The sequence below is a fragment of the Leucopleurus acutus genome, assembly GCF_964270905.1.
Source record: "Leucopleurus acutus genome assembly, chromosome: 15".
NCBI lineage: Eukaryota > Metazoa > Chordata > Mammalia > Artiodactyla > Delphinidae > Leucopleurus > Leucopleurus acutus.
The window spans coordinates 9,311,124-9,333,654 of NC_139157.1; the positions used below are offsets into that span (position 1 = coordinate 9,311,124).

The 22,531-nt window shown below is 41.1% G+C and overlaps 2 protein-coding genes across 4 annotated transcripts in view; one reads left to right on the plus strand and one right to left on the minus strand.

The window, feature by feature from the left end:
* Window positions 1–1,022: 1,022 nt before the first annotated feature.
* On the minus strand, window positions 1,023–20,755 carry GTF2H5 (general transcription factor IIH subunit 5). 2 transcript variants are annotated; one of them, XM_082855494.1, is made up of 3 exons: window positions 20,722–20,755; window positions 19,803–19,875; window positions 1,023–1,796 (listed from the first exon to the last, which is right to left on the minus strand). In XM_082855494.1, exons 2-3 carry the CDS (start codon window positions 19,835–19,837, stop codon window positions 1,616–1,618), a joined length of 216 nt encoding a protein of 71 aa, XP_082711620.1. In that variant the 5' UTR covers window positions 19,838–19,875; window positions 20,722–20,755; the 3' UTR covers window positions 1,023–1,615. The 2 variants fall into 2 exon arrangements, with proteins under 2 accessions (XP_082711620.1, XP_082711621.1); XM_082855495.1 differs by lacking the exon at window positions 20,722–20,755 and adding an exon at window positions 20,611–20,648.
* Window positions 20,756–20,902: 147 nt separating this feature from the next.
* The window catches only part of SERAC1 (serine active site containing 1), an 86,203-nt gene continuing 84,574 nt past the window's right edge, over window positions 20,903–22,531 (plus strand). For both annotated transcript variants that reach the window (XM_082855814.1, XM_082855812.1), the window contains exon 1: window positions 20,903–21,004. The gene's annotated coding sequence lies outside the window, so the exon portion shown is untranslated. The remainder of the gene's footprint in view (window positions 21,005–22,531) is intronic.

Here is a 22,531-nt window from a genome sequence, read left to right on the forward strand (position 1 = left end):
GTTCTCTCCCAGCTTCTCTCATAGTTGGACGAGCCAACTCAGTGGCTCCAAGTGCGGCTCCCAGCACCACACTGTCCCATCCTTCTAATGTACTTCCAGAAAAAGATATCGAACATTTGCCCTAACTCAACTTTTAAACAATAAGGGCTAATGAAATAAAGATTTTCCTTCACTTAACACTCTTTGTACTACTCACTGTCCAATAGTCTTGCCAGTACCTCTTAAACTCTGAGATTGTAAGAAAAATTTTCTCTAAGTTTCATGTTAAAAGGTATTAGGTGACAAACACCTGAGGCATATTAGAAATTGATTTAGACATGCCTGAAATACAAGAGTCAGTAACATTTCAGTACCGCTGGAAATCCTAAAGACATGTACTGTATTGAGCAAGTTTTAGTACCAGATGTACCAATAACTCATCAAAATTGTTTGCATTGTTATGTGAAAATCAAAATTGGGTGGCTTGAGTTACATGGGTGGGAACCATGATAAATATACCTATGGAAATTTCCAGCTTTAGGGAACGCATGTGTAAGTAAGTGACTATGGTACACAGATGCTCTGAATAAACACACCATAAGGAGGCAGGTAAAGTGGGTTTGATACGATTCCACTTAACATCATGAAAGTTATCTTTTCTCTTGGAAAATTCCCACCCCATGAACCCATCCTAGTACCACTATGTTCAGGAAGGGAAGCAAAGCCCCCATCAGTGTTTTTGTTTCTGCCTCGATCAACCATAGAACTAGATGCAACACATCTTAACCTCCCCCAAGATTGACTTTGCTTCTATCTGTTCCTACCTTTCTTTTTTAGACAAATTTAAACAGGGATTCTCATAGGGAATAAGGCCCAAGGAAAAACTGACTTCTCAATAAAAGAGCACTTGCCTTGATGGGAAAATGTGACCAACAAAGTCTGAACAAGGAAAGATGAAAGCTGCAAAGCAGCACGTACCTTTCCCATTTGGTTGTTTCTAACCCTCTGTGCTTTTAAAAAACTGTATTTTTAGGGAAATGCAAACTGCAGTTTACGTTAATGTTACAGGGTTCTTTCTCTTCCACATCTTCTTCACCAACAGAGCTGGCTGGCATGCAGATACTATTTGTAAGGTATAAATATTACTAAAGTTCCCACCTTGGCATATTTGTCTAAACAGTCTGTCTGTGAAGTTTCTAGTGGAAACAAAACAAACCATACCTACACTACCAAACCCCCAATTACTAATACGAATAAGCAAAGATAAATATCTAGGTGGTATGTAGGTTAGACTGATGATTTAAAAGCATATTCCATTATATTCTTAATGTATTAAATTGGCATTAAGAAGTAGGAAAACCAATTACATTTATATTTTAATAAAGGTTAATAAAAGCCAAATTCTGGCCAACTGTTAAAGCATTTTTTTTTTTTTTAAATTCTAGGGTACACACACTGAAAAAAACAGAACAAGAAAGTCAGTTCAGGGGCTTTCTTATAAACAAATGATATCACAGTCTTCCCTGTCACATGCTTCCGAGCAATTCTGTAAATCTAATCAGTCACACAAGACATCGAATGGTGAGTCTCTCACATTTGTTACTTTTAATTCCTAAGTGGTTATTATCTAATATTTTCACTTCTGGGTAAGAGAAAAGGCATTTTGGTCCATTAATTCACCTACTCGCTCCTGGAGGACATTAACCAACTCTGCTATTACGAAGATGTGAGTGTCATCAATGTCTTGAATGATGAACTTCTTCCCTAGGGCATTTGACTCATCCAAGTACAGCAGAAATTGCTTCATGGCAGGGTCACTGTCGAGATAAACACATGATGATGAGACACTTTACTGTCAAATTACCAGAGACCTGAACAATTAGAATTGAGCATGGAGAGTTTTAGGATAAGTTTAAAAGTTCTAAACTGTTAACCAATTCCTCACTCCTTCTCTGCCTCAAGTGTTGATGATTAACAGACACAGTGTTGATGATTAACAGACAGCTTCATTTTAGAACTGTTAGTGCAAGTTTAGAGGAAAGAGGCCAATGATGAGATTTTAAAAGAATAATTTGTCACCGACAAGTGAAAAAGTAAAGCAATGTTCAGAGCTTTGTAATAGGGACTTGAAGCACAGCCCTGTTAACTGATTTTAAAAATGCCAACAATAGTCTTTGGCTTGCAGTAAATATTCAACTTTTTTTCCCTTCCTTAAAATTCTGAACCTCCTAACATTCAGAATCTTTAAAGGAAATTCTAACCAAATCTCTTTGAGAACAGTGAGTTCAAAATGAGATCTAAATTCAATTCTATTTATTTGTGGTTTTTAGTTTGGAATGAATAGGACAGCCATAAGGGAAAGAGATAAAATTTCCTAGATTTATAGAAATGAGTCTTTTTAATAAAAACCTGAATCATAACAAAGGCACACTTTAGATATAATATACAATACTGTGTTCAGCAAAAGATGAATATAAAAATGTCAAGTTGCATACAGATATTTTTAATTCTTAGAGAAGACATAATCTTACACAATCTTTTGGTTTCTTGAGGGATGTCAACATCAATTACAAAGATAATAATTTAATTCAAAAGAGGTCAGTGTAATTTACTGAAAACCATATACATTTTATTTCTTTCAAGTACAAACATAGGTACAAGTGAAGCTAACAAAGTAAAGGATTTATTTCAATAGCTAAATGAGCATGGTTTATGGTATATATTAACTATGAATAAAGTCAAGCCTTCCTGAAAAAACGATTGTCTTACTTTCAACAGCTTACCTTTAAAATAATTTTATTAACAATTTGCTATGCTATATAATAATGTGAATAAATAAGTAGGTCTGCCCATGTCAGAAATGACACTTTTTTTTTTTTTTTTTTTTTTTTGCGGTACGCGGGCCTCTCACTGTTGTGGCCCCTCCCATTGCGGAGCACAGGCTCCAGACGCGCAGGCTCAGCCGCCATGGCTCAGGAGCCCAGCCGCTCCGCGGCATGTGGGATCTTCCCGGACCGGGGCACGAACCCGTGTCCCCTGCATCGGCAGGCGGACTCTCAACCACTGCGTCACCAGGGAAGCCCAGAAGGGACACATTTTAAATTTGGTTTCTAGTATGCTTGTTATCTTAGGTTCAGAAAAGTTAGGTTCTATTGATCCACTTAAGTTTGGCAAACTTCAGTTAAATTCTATAGTTGCAGTATTATAATGACCATACTAATGTGGGAAATTGATTTGTTCAGAAGTGGTAAACTTGCTCTGTTAAATTTTATTCACTCATTCAATAGATTGAGTACCCATCATGTGCCTGGTGCTATTCTGGTCTGGGGGATTCAGCAGTGAAGAAAATTTACATTCTAGTGGTAACACTATGACAAACACAAAGAAAACAAAGGAAGCGAATGAGAAATGGCAGTGACGACAGTGATATGATCTTGCAAGTTTAAGCAGGGGACTCAGGGGAGGCCTTACTGAGCAGGTGATGTCTGAATACACATCAGAAGGAGGTAGTGAGCAAACCATGAAGTGACGTGGGGTAGAACATCCTACGCAGAGTGAACAGCAAGGCCACAGAGCTGGAGAGGGGAAAGTGGAGGGGAGAGCAGTGGGATATGGGTTAGAACTCCATCTTGATTTAACTTACAAAATGACTTTAATTTTAAATGTAAAGATCATACTGGCTGCTGGGTTGGGAAGAGGCTGGTGGGGGGTGGAGGCAATGGTGGAAACAGGGAGACCAATTAGAAGGTCAATGCAGTAATAATGACAAGACACAATGATTTGGACCTAGGTGGTACCAGGGAAGTTGAGCAGTGGCTCAACTCTAGATATACACCAAACGTAAAGCCCACATAACTTGCTGAGACTGGACTTGAGCTTTGAGAGGAATTAAGGAGACGCCAAGATTTCTGGTCTGAGCAAATGAAGGGATGGAGTCGTCTTTCACTTAGATGAGGAGGAACACAGGAGAACAGGTGTGTAGTTAAGATCGAGAGTCTGGCTTTAGGCAAGTTACATCTGAGATGCCACCCAAGTGAAGAAGTTGAGCAGGAAGCTGGATATACAATTCTGGATTTCAGCAGTGAAGAATGAGGAGTCAGTCAGTCAGAAGAATGAGGAGTCAGTCAGTCATCAATGTATAGACGGCATTTAAAGCCATGACAAAGGAGTGAGCAGTGCTACAGAGGAGAGTCCAAGGACCAAGCCCTGGATACTCCAATATCAAAAGGTTAGGAAGAAAAGGATGAACCAGCAAATCAGCCTATAAAATGACCACTGAGGTCGGAAGAAAACTTGAAGAGACTGGAAGCTAAGTAAACGAAGGATCTCCAGGAAGAGGAAGAGATCAGCTGGGCCAAATGCTGTTAAGAGGAAGAGCAAGAGAAGGACTGAGAACTGACTACTGGGTTCAGAAAGTTACTGGACTTTCCCAAGAGCAGCTTCAGGACTATGACTACAGAGGACAGGGCCTGACTGGAATGGTTTTCAGACTGCGAGGAGTGAAATCGGAGAAAGTGACTACATACGTATCTTCTGAGAAATCCTGCTACAAAGAGCAGGAAAGTCAAGTGGGAGCTGGAGACGGATGTGGAAGCAAGAGTTTCTGCCCCACAGGGCCGCCCACCTGGGGAGGGGCAGTGTTACAGCATGTTTGTAGTTCTGCTGGGAATGATCTAGTAGAGAAAGAAAAGTGGATAATGCGGGAGAAAAAGAGGAAAACTGCTGAAAATGTGTTTTTAAATAGGCCAGGGAGGCTGGGATCCGGTTCCCAAGGAGGGAGGCTGGCTTGAGACAAGAGAATAGACGAGTCACCCACAGTAAGTGTGAGGAAGGGAAGAGTGTATGGGCCCAGGTCCAGGCGATGAAGACTGTGGACATTCTCTTCTGGTTGCTTCTGTTTTCTCAGGGAAACGAGGAACAAAGAAATCAGCTGAAGTGAGGACAGGGACGTTTTCTGAGCTAAGAGAAGGTGAAGGTATGGAATACCATATTTCACCCGTTCTAAGAAGCACATTCCCCCCACATCTTACCATCTCCAAAATTGGGATGGGTCTTACATTTCATGGCATGTTACAGTACAACTGGCAGTGATTTTTCTTATAGGTACATAAAATACTGCTAAGTTTTAAAACTGATGAAATCTTAATTTGATGAAATCTAACAGCTTTATTAGGAATGTGGGACAATAAATGGACTAGGAAATTTAGCTGGTTTGCAGGCTAGCATTAAGGCTCACATGAATTTAATAGTCGTGAATTTAAAGTGAGACCAATCAGTATGTTTGTATGTTTTTCTCCAGCCATTAGAGTTGTGGAGGTAAAGGTTCAGAATAGGTAGAGAGCCAGATTGAACCCAACCTGCTTGGTGTGACTGAGAGGGGCAGGGAGTTGAGTGTCTTTAAGAGAACGAGTATACTGATGGACTGGGTATGGAGGAAAGTGAGGCTGCTGGGATGAGTCAGGATGGAAATGCTGGGAGAATCAACAGACTGCAGGTCTGGTAGAATCAAAGGAATTATAGAGCTAGGGTATTAGAGGGAGTGAACTGTAAAGAGGAGGTAGTGGTCAGTTAGATGCCTAAAATGGAGATTTTGAAGAGGTGGCAGTATTGGTAGGGATGTGGGTAGGTGTGACAATGTGAATGAATGACTATGACAGGACAGAGAAAAGCTCATTGGAAGAAAAGGCCAGGGTACTGAAAGGACTATACATATGAAATCGTTAAGAATTTGTGGAGAACTCTTAGAGTGACAAGTAGCCTTCAAAGGATAACTTTCAAGGAAAGACTTGGGTGTTTGTAGATGGTTACAAAGAGGAGGATTAGTGGGTGGTCTTGTCAGATTCAGAACTGGGGGGTTTCTGTGGAAGAGGGAGGGAGGATTTCTGGAAGTGGCAATGAGGAACAAGGTAGATACCCATCCCACTTCTTGGCCCAGTGGTACAAGAGGTATTAGAGAAAAGTCAACATAGCAGGCTCAGGGGAAAGCTAGGTTTTTATTATGACAACAACAAAAAAGGGGTATTGGGGGAAGATAGAGGGAAAGTTCTGAGAAGAGGCTGAGGATATAAGGGATTCTGCTGTTATCTTACTAGGTTCTAAGGGCAAAGTGGGACATGATGGGGTAGGGGTGAATTTAAAAGTCGATGGAGGGACTTCCCTGGTGGCACAGTGGTTAAGAATCCACCTGCCAGGGACTGCCCTGGTAGTCCAGTGGTTAAGAATCCACCTTCCAAAGCAGGGAACATGAGTTCAATCCCTGGTCGGGGAACTAAGATCCCACATGCCACGGGGCAACTAAGCCCAGGTGCTGCAACTAGAGAGCCCATGCACTGTGGAGCCCGCGTGCTGCAACTAAGACTCGATGCAAAAATAAATAAATAAATAAATACTTTAAAAAAAAAAAGAATCCACCTACCAATGCAGGCGACACGGGTTCAAGCCCTGGTCTGGGAGGATCCCACATGCCATGGAGCAACTAAGCCCGTGTGCCACAACTACTGAGCCTGTGCTCTAGAGCCTGCGATCCATAACTACTGAGTGTGTTGCAACTACTGAAGCCCACATGCCTAGAGCCTGGGTTCCACAACAAGAGAAGCCACTGCAAGGAGAAGCCCGCGCCCCGCAACGAAGAGTAGCCCCCGCTCACAGCAACTAGAGAAAGTCCACGTGCAGTAACGAAGACCCAATGCAGCCAAGAAAAAGAGTTTAAAGAGCAATTCTAGAAAGAATCTGGGGGTAATGAAGCAGGCTGAACAGGGTTCTTTCAGATATTACAGAACTGAAAATGGGGAGGCCCATAGGACAGGGAAACAAAGCTTCAGCATCTTTAAAACTATCGTTTTCCTGCTCAAACAGGTTCTTTTGAACAGGTTCCTGCTCTCAAAGGTTTCTTTTTGAAACCTCAGTTGTTTCCCTATATTGCTCCGTGTCTATACAAATAAAAGGGGGTTGGGTGGGACAGGGGTGGAGAATAAAAGGAGAGCAATTTAACAGTAGACAGGTGTGGCGGACAGAAAAAACCCCTCTGCTTTAGTGCTCTACAACCACGCTGCTTCCTCCCTTCCCTGCAAGGAGGGACTTGCCTTTGACTCTCGTGTGGTGCCCACTCTACCCTCACAACCTTTATTGTGCTGCACTGTCTTAGACCCCACAAGAATTTCAATACTTTCTACAAAAATCACACACTCAGAGAGGTTGCTTAGAAACATATACTTTAGGTGACAGGACAAATGATAGTTTTTTTGTTAACCCTTTAATATAAATTTTGGGTTTAAATGGAACAATAATGACAAAAAACAAGGACATTATAAAATCTGCTGTCCAAATGTGATACATTATCTTGTTACTGTTTGAGTGCAGTGTGTTCACAGATGACACCAATTTACTCTAGTAATTGGCTGCTACTAGGAGGTATTAGAGATAGCAAGGGTTAAGTGGTTATGAAGACTTTTATCTCCAGCAACTCTCTAAATAAAATAAATTTACATACTTTCAATTAAGTAAAAGCTGAACAACTGAAGCCAAGAAGTGCCAGGGGACTCACACCTGTGCTTTTAACCAACAGGTCAGTGCTTTCAAAATTTTTACCATTTGCATACTACCCTTGCCATTTTAGCCATCTCTTGTAACATCTGCACTACATATTACTCAATTTTTTCTTTAAATTGCCTTTAAATTAACTTTTCACCTTAACTTCATCTGGTACAAAATCACCAGTCATCTTGATGTTAGTTTTATTTTTTTCTCAGATAAATTAAGATGGTCATAGAAAAAGTATTTCTGTGTTCTATTGCTGCAAAATCTGTGCTACTCCAAATCATCAGGTACACAAACTGTACTCCTTATACCTGAGGAAACACTGCTAACACAAATGAGATGAGAACTTAGAAAACGGTCCGTGACACACTGAAATAACTGCTTCTAATATCAATTGCTTCAATTAAAGTTTTTGAAAGGAGATGGAAAGCAGTCAATTTGAGAATGAATTCTCAAGCATGTATTTGAAATATAATCTGTAATGATTCAAAAAGACACTCAAAGTTTAAGGGGCACTTTGTTAGCATATGTTGAGGGCCTAGAATATCTTGCTTGAATATAGGACTATTCTACATGGGAGTTTCTCTGGGAGAACCTGCTGGCAGCAAAAAAACCAAAACCAAGTGCCCATGTACATACTTGGTTAAAGTCCTGGGATCAGGGCTAGTGAGCAAGAAAAAATGTCTCTGTCCTGGAAACGTAAAGGGGAGGTATTATCAACCCCCTCCTAGAGAAACTTAGTATAGAACTAGGGCGCCTGCCGGCCGCTGGTGGGGGACTCTGACCCCCAAGGAAACAGGAGGAATCCCAGAGCGAACCGGTAGAACGTAGGGGGACCGAGGTGGGGAGGAAAAGTGGAGGCCAGACAAGATCAGGGCCCCTGAGGCCGGGGAGATCAGGAGAGGCAGGAGGGAGGGACTCTCCAGGAAAAGCGGGAGAGGAGCTGAGGGTGATCACCTGGCCCACTCAAGCCAGGGAGCCTGCTGAGCTCCCAAACCACTTTCCCCCCTACCAAAGCCCCATCCAGGCCATGTGGGTCCTGGGGGCATAGGAGGGAGGCTGGGGAGATCAGAAGTGGCAAGCAGAAGAGGCCATCCAGGAGGAGTGGGAGAGGAATGGAGGGCGACTGCCCTGCCCACTGGGCCCTGGGGAGCCTGCTGAGCTCCCAGGCTGGTCCCCTGCGATCCAAAGCCCCCTCCAGGCTGCGTGGGTGCTTGGAGGCATAGGAGGGAGGCCAGGGAGATCAGGAGAGGCAGGCGGGAGGGGCCCTGCAGGAGGAGTGTGAGAGGAGCAGAGTGCATTTGCCCTGCCCACTCAGGCCCAGGGAGCCTGCTGAGCTCCCAGGTGAGGTCCCCTGCCCTCTAAGACCAGGGATGGGAGGCACCCCTGGAGCCCTTCTGTTCCTTGAGCCTAAGCCCCACCCCCCACAGTCCCCAGAGCCTTTTCCAGCCCTGTGGGTCCTGAGCATTGGCCCTGCCCACCACCCAAACCTTGCCCTTGCTTACGCCCCGCTCTCCACATCCAAGGCTTTCCCCCCTCCCTTTTTTCTTTTCCCTCCTCCTCTTTTTACTATTGTGGTACTGATGTACCTTCCGGTTGTTGATTCTCTATGTTTTTATTTTTACGTTCTTTTTAACACATCTGTTAGTTTCCTAGTCTAATTTTATTTTTTACTTTGTTATTGTTCTCGCTTCCTCTCTCTTTTTTTGTCACCCACGTGGTTTGCGGGATCTTGATTTGCGCGCCTGGGGTCAGGCGGAAGCTCCTGCGGTGGGAGCGCCGAGTCCGAACCAGTGGACTAACAGAGAAACTCAGACCCCAGGGAATATTCATAGGAGTGAGGTCTCATGAATATTCATCAGATTAGGTCCTCATCTCAGCACCAAGACCCAGCTCTACCCAACAGCCTACAAACTCCATTGTTGGATGCCAGGCCAAACGATCAGTAAAACAGGAAAACAATCCCACTAATTAAAAAAAAAAAAAAAAAGGAGACAGCAAAAAAATATGTCACAGATGAAGAAGCAAGGTAAAAACCTATAAGACCAAATAAATGAAGAGGAACTAGGCAATCTACCTGAAAAACAATTCAGAGTAATGAAGTAAAGATGATCCAGAATCTCGGAAATAGAATGGAGGCACGGATTGAGAAAATACAAGAAATGTTTAACAAAGATCTAGAAGAACTAAAGAACAAACAAACAGAGATGAACAACACAAAAACTGAAATGAAAAATACACGAGAAGGAATCAATAACAGAATAACGGAGGCAAAAGAACGAACAAGTGAGCTGGAAGACAAAATGGTAGAAATAACTGCCCAGGAGCAGAATAAAGAAAAGAGAATGAAAAGAATTGAAGACAATCTCAGAGACTTCTGGGACAACACTAAACTCAACAACATTCAAATTATAGGGGTCCCAGAGAAGAAGAGAACAAGAAAGGGTCTGAGAAAATATTTGAAGAGATTATACTGGAAAAGTTCCCTAACATGGGAAAGGAAATAATCACCCAAGTCCAGGAGGCACAGAGAGTCCCATACAGTATAAACCCTAGGAAAAATACACCAAGACACGCATTAATCAAACTAACAAAAATTACATTCAAAGAAAAAATATTAAAAGCAGCAAGGGAAAAACAAAAAATTACATACAAAGGAATCCTTATAAGGTTATCAGCTGATTTTTCAGTGGAAACTCTGCAGGCCAGAAGGTAGTGGCAGGATATACTTAAAGTGATGAAAGAGAAAAACCTACAACCAAGATCACTCTACCCAGCAAGGATCTCATTCAGATTCAGTGGAGAAATCGAAAGCTCTTCAGCCAAACCAAAGCTAAGAGAATTCAGCACCACCAAACCAGCTTTACAACAAATGCTAAAGAAACTTCTCTAAGCAGGAAACACAAGAAAAAGACCCACAAAAACAAACATAAAACAATTAAGAAAATGGTAACAGGAACATGTATATCGATAATAACCTTGAATGTAAAGACATTAAATGACCCAACCTAAAGACACAGACTGGCTGAATGGATACAAAACCAAGACCCATATATATGCTGTCTACAAGAGACCCACTTCAGACCTAGGGACATATACAGACTGAAAGTGAAGGGATGGAAAAAGATATTCCATGAAAAAGGAAATCAAAAGAAAGCTGGAGTAGCAATACTCGTATCAGATAAAATAGACTTTACAATAAAGAGTGTTACAAGAGATAAGGAGGGAGACTACATAATGATCAAAGGATCAATCCAAGAAGAAGATATAACAATTATAAATGTTTATGCACCCAACATAGGAGCACCTCAATACATAAGGTCATGAAAGGAGAAATCAACAGTAACACAATCATAGTAGGGGACTTTAACACCCCACTTACACCAATGGACAGATCATCCAAACAGAAAATAAAAAAGGAAACACAAGCTTTAAATGACACAATAGACCAGATAGATCTAATTGATATTTATAGAACATTCCACCCAAAAGTGCCAGAATACACTTTCTTCTCAAGTGCACAAGGAACATTCTCCAGGACAGATCACATCTTGGGTCACAAATCAAGCCTCGGAAAATTTAAGAAAATTGAAATTGTATCAAGCATCTTTTCTGACCACAACACCATGAGATTGGAAATCAATTACAGGAAGAAAACCCTGTAAAAAACACAAATACATGGAGGCTAAACGCTACTAAATAAATAATAAATCACTGAAGAAATCAAAGAAGAAATAAAAAATACATAGAAACAAATGACAACAAAAACAGGACGACCCAAAACCTATGGGACTCAGAAAAAGCAGTTCTAAGAGGGAAGTTTACAGCAATTCAATCTCACCTTAAGAAACAAGAAAAAAATCTCAAATAAACAATCTAACCCTACACTTAAAACAACTAGAGAAAGAAGAACAAAGAAAACCCAAAGTCAGTAGAAGGAAAGAAATCATAAAGATCAGAGCAGAAATAAATGAAACAGAAACGAAGAAAACAATAGCAAAGACGAAAAAAACTAAAAGCTGGTTCTTTGAGAAGATAAACAAAATTGATAAACCCTTAGCCAGACTCACCAAGAAAAAAAGGGAGAGGATGCAAATCAATAAAATTAGAAACGAAAAAGGAGAAATCACAACTGACACTGCAGAAATACAAAGGATTATAAGAGGCTTCTACAAACAACTATATGCCAATAAAATGGACAACCACAAAGAAATGGACAAATTCTTGGAAAGGTACAATTTTCCAAGACTGAACCAGGAAGATTTAGAAAATATAAACAGACCTACCACAAGTAATGAAATTGAAACTGTAATTAAAAATCTTCCAACAAACAAAAGTCCAGGACCAGATGGCTTCACAGGCGAATTCTATCAAACATTTAGAGAAGAGCTAACATTGATACTTCTCAAACTCTTTCAAAAAAATGCAGAGGGAGAAACACTCCCAAATTCATTCTACAAAGCCAGCATCACCCTGATACCAAATTAGACACAAATCAATCAATGTGATGCACCACATTAACAAATTAAGGAATAAAAACTATATGATCATCTCAATAGATGCAGGAAAAGCTTTTGACAAAATTCAACACCCATTTATGATAAAAACTCTCCAGAAAATGGGCATAGAGGGAAACTACCTCAACATAATAAAGGCCATATATGACAAACCCACAGCAAGCAACATACTCAATGGTGAAAAACTGAAAGCATTTCCACTAGGATCAGGAAGAAGAGAATAATGTCCACTCTTGCCACTCTTATTCAACATAGTTTTGGAAGTCCTAGCCACAGCAATCAGAGAAGGAAAAGAAATAAAAGGCATCCAAATTGGAAAAGAAGAAGTAAAACTGTCACTATTTGCCAATGACATGATACTATAAATAGAAAATCCTAAAGATGCCATCAGAAAACTACTAGAACTAATCAACGAATTTGGTAAGGTTGCAGGATACAAAATTAATGCACAGAAATCTCTGGCATTCCTATACACCACCAACAAAAAATCAAAAGAGAAATTAAGGAAACATTCCCATTTACCATTGCAACAAAAAGAATAAAATACCTAGGAATAAACCTGCCTAAGGAGGCGAAAGACTTGTACTCAGAAAACTATAAAACACTGATGAAAGAAATCAAACATGACATAAACAGATGGAGAAATATACCATGTTCTTGTATTGGAAGAATCAATATTGTGAAAATGACTATCCTACCCAAAGCAACCTTCAGATTCAATGCAATCCCTATCAAACTATCAATGGCATTCTTCACAGAATTAGAACAAAAAATCTTACAATTCGTATGGAAACACAAAAGACCCCGAATAGCCAAAGCACTCTTGAGAAAGAAAAACGGAGTTGGAGCAATCAGCCTCCCTGACTTCAAACTGTACCACAAAGCTACAGTAATCAAGACAGTATGGTACTGGCACGAAGACAGAAATATAGATCAATGGTACAGGAAAGAGTGCCCAGAGATAAACCCATGCACATATGGGCACCTAATTTTCGACAAGGGAGGCAGGAACATACAATGGAGAAAAGACAGCCTCTTCAAAAAGTGGTGCTGGGAAAACTGCACAGCTACATGTAAAAGAATGAAATCAGAACATTACCTAACACCATACACAAAAATAAACTCAAAATGGATTAAAGACTTAAACATAAGACCAGACAGCATAAAACTTTTAGAGGAAATCAGGAAAAACACTCTTTGACATAAACCACAGCAAGATCTTTTTTGACCCACCACCTAGAGTAACAGAAATAAACAAATGGGACTTAATTAAACTTAAAAGCTTTTGCACAGCAAAGGAAACCATAAACAAGACAAAAAGACAAACCTCAGAATGGGAGAAAATACTTGCAAATGAAACAACAGACAAAGTATTAATCTCCAAAATATACAAACAGCTCATGGAGCTCAATATCAAAAAAAAAACAATCCAGTTAAAAAATGGGCGGAAGACCTAAATAGACATTTCACCAAGGAAGACATGCAGATGGCCAAGAGGCACATGAAAAGATGCTCAATGTCAAAAATTATTAGAGAAATGCAAATCAAAACTACAATGAGGTATCACCTCACGCTGGTCAGAATGGCCATTATCAAAAAATCTAGAAACAATAAATGCTGGAAAGGGTGTAGTGAAAAGGGAACCCTCCTGCACTGTTGGTAAAAAACTAAAAATAGAACTACCATATGACCCAGCAATCCCACTACTGGGCATATACCCTGAGGAAACTATAATTCAAAAAGAGACATGCACCACAATGTTCACTGCAGCACTATTTACAATAGTCAGGACATGGAACCAACCTAAATGTCCACTGACAGATGAATGGATAAAGATGTGGCACATATATACAACGGAATATTACTCAGCCATAAAAAGAAAAGAAACTGAGTTATTTGTAGTGAACTGGATGGACCTAGAGTCTGTCATACAGAGTGAAGTAAGTCAGAAAGAGAAAAACAAATACTGCATGCTAACGCATATATGTGGGATCTCAGAAAAAAAAATGGTACTGATGAACCTAGTTGCAGGGCAGGAATAAAGAGGTAGATATAGAGAATGGACTTGATGACATGGGGTGGGAGGGCGACGTGAGAGTAGCATCAACATATGTACACTACCGAATGTAAAATAGTTGGCTGGTGGGAAGCAGCAGCATAGCACAGGGAGATCAGCTCAGCGCTTTGCGATGACCTAGAGGGGTGGGATAGGGAGCGTGGGAGGGAGGCTCACGAGGGAGGGGGTATGGAGACATGTGTATGCATATGGCTGATTCGCTTTGCTGTGCAACAGAAACTAACATGGTATTGTGAAGCAATTATACTCCAACAAAGATCTAGTAAAAAAAAAAAGAACCTTGGTATAGCTCCTATAAAATATGATTGTTAAAAAAAGTATTACACCATGAGAGGCCTACTAGAATGATGCAGTTAGCTATGAAAGAGACCATAAAATTAATCTGTCAGTTGGATAAAGTTGTCAATACTGTCTATCCAATCAGAATGATAATCTTGTCTTAGTCAATAATAAACTATCCTTCCTGATAGTAATTAGTTAACAGATATAATTACTTTAAAAATTTACAAGTATTTCTCCATAAATACTGTTATGTCCTGATAGTGGAATGTTTTAGAAAATTGTTACTGAATGTGAAAATGCCTTTGTTCATATCATGTAAAATATTTTCAAATATTTTAATAGCTATATTGTTTGACGATAAAAATGTCACAACACTTTGTTTAATTAGAATAATCAACTATCTACAATTTTATCTGCAGCTTGGATCACTTCCTTAAGATAAACATCTAGAAATGGAATTATTGTGTTAAAGCATATAAAAGCTCAAAAGACCTATCACAAATTACTTTCTAGATCAGTTGCTTCTTTATTGTGTGTGTGTGGTACGCGGGCCTCTCACTGTTGTGGCCTCCCTGTTGCGGAGCACAGGCTCCGGAAGCGCAGGCTCAGCGGCCATGGCTCACGGGCCCAGCAGCTCCGCGGCATGTGGGATCTTCCCAGACCGGGGCACGCACCCGTGTCCCCTGCATCGGCAGGCGGACTCTCAATCCCTGCGCCACCAGGGAAGCCCTAGATCAGTTGCTTCTTAAGACTGCACTTCCATCATCCATGTCAGCAGCTTGGTGAGAGCCTTCTTTTTAAAAGCTACGGACTGGAAGATAACAGTCACCTCATTTAAAAGCTACTCTGGTTGGGGGTGGGGAAGGATAAATTAGAAAGCTGGGATTAACATATACACACTACTATATACAAAATACTGAATAGATAATCAACAAGGACCTACTGTATAGCACAGGGAACTCTACTCAATACTCTGTAATAATCTATATGGGAAAAGAATCGGAAAAAGAATAGATACATGTATAACTAAATCACTTTACTGTACCCCTGAAAATAATACATTGTAAATCAACTATTTTATATACAATAAAAATTTAAAAAGTAAAAAATAAAAGCTACTCTGATGTAATTTGCCAAAAAGGAGACCTAGTGTATGAACCTTTTCTGTACTGAAACTTGAATTCAATTTATCAAGTACCTCTTCTTATCCACTCTGCTTCTCACTGTGGTAGTAGAGCTCTAACTAATAACCTGGAATTTAGGGTGAGATTACACTCCTTGGTTCAATTTTATTAACAAAATTCTTTCAGTAAAAAATATTTACTAAGCACCTCTATATGTATCTCAGACACTGTTCTGGGTGCCCAAGAAACTTCAGTGAATGCAGCCCTGCAAAGAATAAGAAGCAAAGGCTCACAAAAGATATATAAATGCTGTTAAAGAACAGGACAACAGTTAGACTGGTTTTGCCTTAGTTCTTACTTGCTTTTCATATACAGTAGAGGTTTGGAAGCCAAACCCATAAGGACAAGACTGGTCTAATAATACCTGTTTCTCCAGATTCTTTGCTGTTGTGCTATAAACTGGCTGGAATTTGCAGCTGTACAACAAATCTTCCTGGCTGAAGCACTTGCCAAACCAACTGTGATAAATGTCACACCAGAGGTCTGCTCTAGCACCTGGAATTGGACGCAGACATTTGCTGAGCATATGCTGCTTGCTTCGGTAACTGCTATGGTTGGCTAGACTCAGGAAAACACTTGGTGTGAGGCTGGCAGTCGATAGTGGTGGATCCCAACAAAGAGGAAGTTTTCAACAATCTCATTTTGACATAAAAATACAAAAAACTGGGCTTCCCTGGTGGCGCAGTGGTTGACAGTCCGCCTGCCGACACAGGGGACACGGGTTCGTGCCCCGGTCCGGGAAGATCCCGCATGCCGCGGAGCGGCTGGGCCCGTGAGCCATGGCCGCTGAGCCTGCGCGTCCAGAGCCTGTGCTCCGCAACGGGAGAGACCACAACAGTGAGAGGCCCGTGTACCGCAAAACAAAAAAACACAAAAAAAACCCCAAAAAACTTTAGTTTGTGGTATTTGATAAGCCTTGGGAGAAGAGAACCTTATTATATCCAAGTACTTTGATTTTTCAATTCACTGATAGTTGGGCCTAAATGGCCAACATTATACTCTGGTTTATTTGCTTTTTTAATGTAGATTTGCATTCCAATACACCTAAATGCTTCGTATAATCTATGGATATTATGAGATAAGAACTGACTTATGCTGATACTGTATTATTAACAATCTTCTCTTTGGAATCAAATATAGACATGAGAGAAACTGAAGGACTTTAGTTACCATCATCCCAACATGTGCACCTACACATGAAGGAGGACCCACAGGCCCTGGCCATGCCCTTTATGAATCTATTATTGCTTAGGCCTGGAGTCTTCTTGGAAGATCTGTATCTTTGGGAAGACAGTTACTCTTTTGAAAAGTTGTGCAGGCTACACTTTAGACTTCACTTTGAAGGGAAAAAATAGTTTTGCAAGGATAGTATCCATCTGCAAAATAAAATTTAAGTACACTATAGTCTTGCTGCAAAACCATTCTACATAGGGGAACTGATTATCAAACTTAAGCTGATTAAGTGCTTTTCAAACTTAAAATGCACTGTGTCAAGATCCTTTTTTATGCACAATTCTGATTTAGTAGATATGGGGTGAGGTCTGAAAATTTTCATTTCTAACAAGCTCCAGATACTGCTGCTGCTGCTAGTCTGGAGAATACATGGAAAAGTAAGTTGTTTAGCACCCAGGCAGAATTCAGAGGCTGGTAACAAGCAAACTAGCAGAGAGCTTGCCGGATCAGGAAAGAAAAATAAACCTCAGCTCCTCTTACAAATCTGTACTCTTTGTTCTTACGGCTAAACTGAAAGTCTACCACCGAAATTTTGAGTTTCCCAAAGTTTTGCTCCTTAAAATGCAGCCTAGCATTATTAAAAAAAAATATATAGGTGTAATACAATCCCAACCATCATTCCAAAAGGATTATTTTGGAACTAGACTAAATTATTCCAAGGATATTCTCAAATAGGTAACAATGACAAAGAAAAAAATGGATGTGGGATGGGATTAGGGAGAGTAGCAAGGGGAGTGAAACTCTGTGATAAAGGAGTCATCACACATCATTAGGGAAGGAAATAAATGGTGTTGGACAATTATTCAGCTATTTGACCAAAAAAAAAAGGCAGCTAATTTAGATCTTCACCTCATAATATGCCCCTCCTCTCAATAAATTCTAGATGAATGAAACTCAAAATATCAATGAAAATAAAAATATGAAAACCCTAGGACAGAGGTGAATATTGATCAAATCCAGAATGAAGATTAACTTTAGAAAAATCAGAAGAAACAAAAGGGAAAAAACTGATAGCCGACACTGTGTGTGTGTGTATCCTCTGTGTTAAAAATAATGTTAAAAGACCAACCGGAGGCTTCCCTGGTAGCACAATGGTTAAGAATCCGCCTGCTAATGCAGGAGACACGTGTTTCAGTCCTGGTCCGGGAAGATCCCACATGCTGCGGAGTAGCTAAGTCCGTGCGCCACAACTGCCACAACTACTGAGCCTGCGCTCTAGAGCCCGCGAGCCACACCTACTGAAGCCCGCATGCCTAGAGCCCGCGCTCCACAACAAGAGAAGCCACCGCAACGAAGAGTAGCCCCCGCTCGCCACAATTAGAGAAAGCCCGCGCACAGCAACAAAGACCCGACTTGACCAAAAATAAGTAAATAAATAAATAAAATAATTTAAAAAAGACCAACCAGGAAAATGTTTCTATTAATTATGACGAAGTAATAAGAAAAATAAAATACAAAAATTAGCTTAGAAGTGTTTTCCAAAAGACAACAGCACAGCATGCTTAGAATTTCTGGGATCTCAATCCGCCTCTTGGCTTTCCCAAGTGAACACCTCTCTCCTCTCTAGCGGTTTATTTTTATCAACATACATTGTAGTCTCTCACTTTAAAACAATGAAAATAACAAGAACCAGAGTTCCTTAACATATCCTTCTTCAGCTACCGACCCACTTCTTTATTCCTTTGCTCATTATCACAACAAAACTCCTCCACCTGGTCTCTACTTCCCTGCCCCCCTTTCCCTTTCCAAAGTACTCCAATCTGGCATCTATCCCACCTCTCCATTAAAAAGCTCTCATAAAAAACCGATGACCTCCAGTGTGTCTTCATCTTACCCCACCTCTCATCAGCACTTGACACAGCCAACTCGCTTTCATCAACCATTCCCTTGGTTTCCCTCCTACTTCACTGGCTTCACCGACAATACAATTTATTGTATTGTCTTTTTTCATACTAGAGCTTCAAAATCCAATGTGTATTTTAGTACCTGGCGAAATACTTTGGGTATAGAGTTAAGAAATTAATTTCACCTGTTTCATTTTACCTTTTAGTGTGGCTACTAGAAAATTTAAGACTACATACGTGGCTCACATTATATTTCTACTGGACAGTGCTACTCTAAATGCCAGAGATCCCCAGGGTTTGGTCTTGCTCCTCCCCCAGCCTTGCCATCACAGAAACAGTACGGTCATCCACATAATGGCTCACATTAGAGGCAGAGAAATGTAGACAGTAGTAATTTCAAACAATGGCAGTGTCCACTGGGCAGGACTCCCAGATGAGACAGAATTGTTTGGTGGGGCAAACAAACAAGTGGAGACTGAGCAAGACTGGTCCAACAGTTCAGATTTTCAGACTAGGGATAATTAAGCCCTACATTAGCTTTGAGGAGCTCAACTCTACCCATAGTTTCTAGTTTCTCCTTTGGAATGTGTGCCTAGTTTAAGAAACCTTCAACTCGCTCTCTTGTTTTTTTCTCCTTTTTAAAGACCAAAGTTTGTGTGACTTAGGCAGACCCTAAAATTCTAGTCAATCCCTGACGATTTGAGAATACAAGCACTGTTCCCCTAAAGAGGGTTAATGTAACAAACATGCTACCGCTGACCAAAACTTCTTGGAAATAATGCCAATTGCATCTATTCAACAGAAACATTGAAATCTGGCACCAGGAAGAAACTTAGCAACGAAATCTGTCCCATTTGATGAACCGGGAAACTGGAAGATTGGGATTGACATATATACACTAATATGTATAAAATGGATAACTAATAAGAACCTGCTGTATAAAAAAATAAATAAAATTCTAAAAATCCAAAAAAATCCACCATCTGTCCCACTTGTTATTAAGTAAGAAAAATGCAGTTGAGAAAGCTGAAAAACTTGATTCATTCAAATCTTAAGAACAAAAGAAAAAAATGGACTTTGGAAGGGATACACATACAAATCAAGAATCAATGTGCAGATTTAAAATTTGTTAAGTATCAAAACTACTAACCATTCTATAAGCACTCCTTTCAAGACGTTGACCATCTTTTCCAAGTCAGAAGGTGCAGATGACCTTAAAAATGCTAATAAAAGGATAAGGTGACAAAACACAAAAGCATCAACTTCAATATCCTTTGGTGATTTACTTCTGAAAAGAGGCAAAAAATTAAATGCCAAGACTAAACATATAAGTCTATGAAAGACATAAAGCTAACATTAGGAAAACATACAGATATTCTGATCTTTTAGCAAAATTAAAATGAGTCTATTTGGAATATTAACAATGCATAAATCTTACTTGCAAAAAATTCTGCCCGCTGTCAAACCTAATGAAAGCATGGGCCCTAACTCCACAGCAGTGTGCCCAATCCAGGTCTAAAACATGTCCACGAATCAAAAGATTTCTTTTCCTATTCAGGAGTATGATAAAAGGTAATATCCTTGGAGACAGGAATCACAGGATGGTAGCTCTGAAAGGGGACCTAAAAATTACATGGTGAGCCCGACCACCTCGTTTTGTAGACGAAAAGGAGCGAAAGATTAAGCCGCAGCTCCCGACAAAAAAAAAAAAAAGTACAATCCATGTCTCCAGATCTTGTGTTCCTCTGCCAAACAAAATATGTTCCCCAATGATGTGCGCTTGAAGGAAAAGAAACCACTCAGCGCACGCGAAGTTAACCCTTCTTAAATTTCTACACTTGGGTACCGGGCAGTGCCTCCCCGAAGGAAATCCACCGTTCAATTCCCGCGGGGCAGCCGCCCGGCCTCGTCAGAAAGGGCCCAGAAACGGGGCAGAACACCGCCCTATACCCCCGCACCTGAAAGACAGGTTTCTGGGACTTTCCCCCTCCTCCTCTTTTTCTTTGAGACCCTTCTACCTTCCAGGCACCCCACTCTCCCCTCTTGCGCCAAGAGCCAAGGCCACGAACCTCCGCCCACAGATGCAGCAGCACTTCAGCGTCGCCGACAGAGTGCGCTTGCGCCGATTACGTCATCGCGACAGCGACGGGCTCGTGGGTGGAGCACGCCGGCGGGAGGCGGGGCGCGGGCTCGGCTGAGGGGGCGGGGCGGCGTGCGGTGAGGGCGGGGTCACGTGCAGCCAGCCGCTGGTTGGGGACGCGCGCGGGCAGGGAGCGGCGGAGAGTGGTGGTCTCCCTGCCGACCAGGTCCCGGGTGAACAGCTCGGGGCTGGCTGAGTCCGCGTGCCGGCAGGTAGGAAGGGAAGGCTGGGCTCGTGGGGGCGGGCTGGGGCCCTGGCGAAGCCGGGCACGGCGGGGAGTGGGGAGGGCGGCGACGGGGCGCGGCCCCTGACTGACCCGCTGACCCGCCGCTGGGCGTGAGGTGAGGGCCTCTCTCGCAGCCTCGGCAGCCCTACTCTTCTTTCCCGGTTGCCACTCTTCTCTAGTTACAATCCAAGGCCTAAAGAGCACCTGCCGGTACCATTAGCCCGGGCGCGGTGGTCACGGCAAGACGATGAAAATGAGGAGGAAACAGTCTCCTCGTTTAAATCCGAACCTTTCAGAAGGCAGCGTCTAGCTGTGACCCGAGAGGTTGAATAGATTGAATGCTGATAGGTCCTCCAAGCCCGGTAATTGTCATATTAAAGTGAAAGACCCAGAGTAAAGTAAAATTACTCTCTTCCCCAAATTCGGATCTGTGGTCTAATAGAGCGGTCTCTTTCTCCAATTGGCTTTACCAATGGAGAAATGAGGTTCTTGCTTTCTGTTCCTTAGATGAAATTGTACTTCTCTAATTGTGTGTTCATGTGATTTACGAACCTAGCTCTTCCATTTATTTCCCTCTTCCTGTGCTTCAAATCTTTCCCGTCCGGTTGGTTTCCATGTTGTTGTGCATGCTCGCTCCCTCTCTCTTTAATCTGACCCAGGTATAGTTCTTCTCAAGAATATTTTCTTTTTTTCCTTCTTGAATGCATTCTCCTCCTTGACGGTCTCATCACTTCCATCACATCAAACCTCCATGCTTGTGCTCCAGGTGCTGGCCTGATGCCTGCACATTAATGACCTGTGAGAACTCTAAACACCGCCTCTCAAACTGAACTAGTTCTCACTCCACCCTCACTTCAAAATCTGCTTTTCTTCCTGTATTTTTCCAAATCATCCAGATTTAAGACCTCATTTATTTATTCAGCAGAGATTTTGCACAATTATGTATTGCACAGACCCTATTCTATACAATGGTGAACAAGCAACTAATTATAGTGGGGGAGAGGGACACTAAAAATCAGTTAACATAAAGGGGTAACTGATGTGAAGTTATAAAGAATGACTGGGAGGGCTTCTTTGGTTACGAGGTCATCAGAAATGGCCTTCAGTTCAAGCAGATTTCTGAGTAAAACAGTAACTTCTACACACCAGCAATAACTAACTAGGAATTTTAATAATAAAAAAGATACTATTCATAACTGTATTAAAAACTGAAGGTATCTGGAAATAAATCAGACTAAAGCTGCATAGTCCTTTAAGGAGAAAATTATAATGCTCTACTGAAACACATAAAAGAAGACCCAGGTAAATGGAGAGATATACCATATTCAGGGGTAGAAAGACTCATTATCATAAAGATGTCAGTTTTCTCCAATTCTACAGATTCATTGCAATTCCAATTAAAATTGCTGTATAGTTTTTCATGGAACTTGACATGCTGAACCTAACATGTATATGAAAAGGCAAAGCACCCAGAATTGCTAACTCAATTTTGAAGAAAAATAAAGTCTCTTCC

Bases quoted from the DNA above. Each gene is read 5' to 3' on its own strand.
- GTF2H5 (XM_082855494.1), bottom strand. From the start codon at position 19,837: ATGGTCAACGTCTTGAAAGGAGTGCTTATAGAATG. The intron at 1,797-19,802 runs GTTAGTAGTTTT...TTATCTCGACAG, and splicing joins AAAGGAGTGCTTATAGAATG to TGACCCTGCCATGAAGCAAT.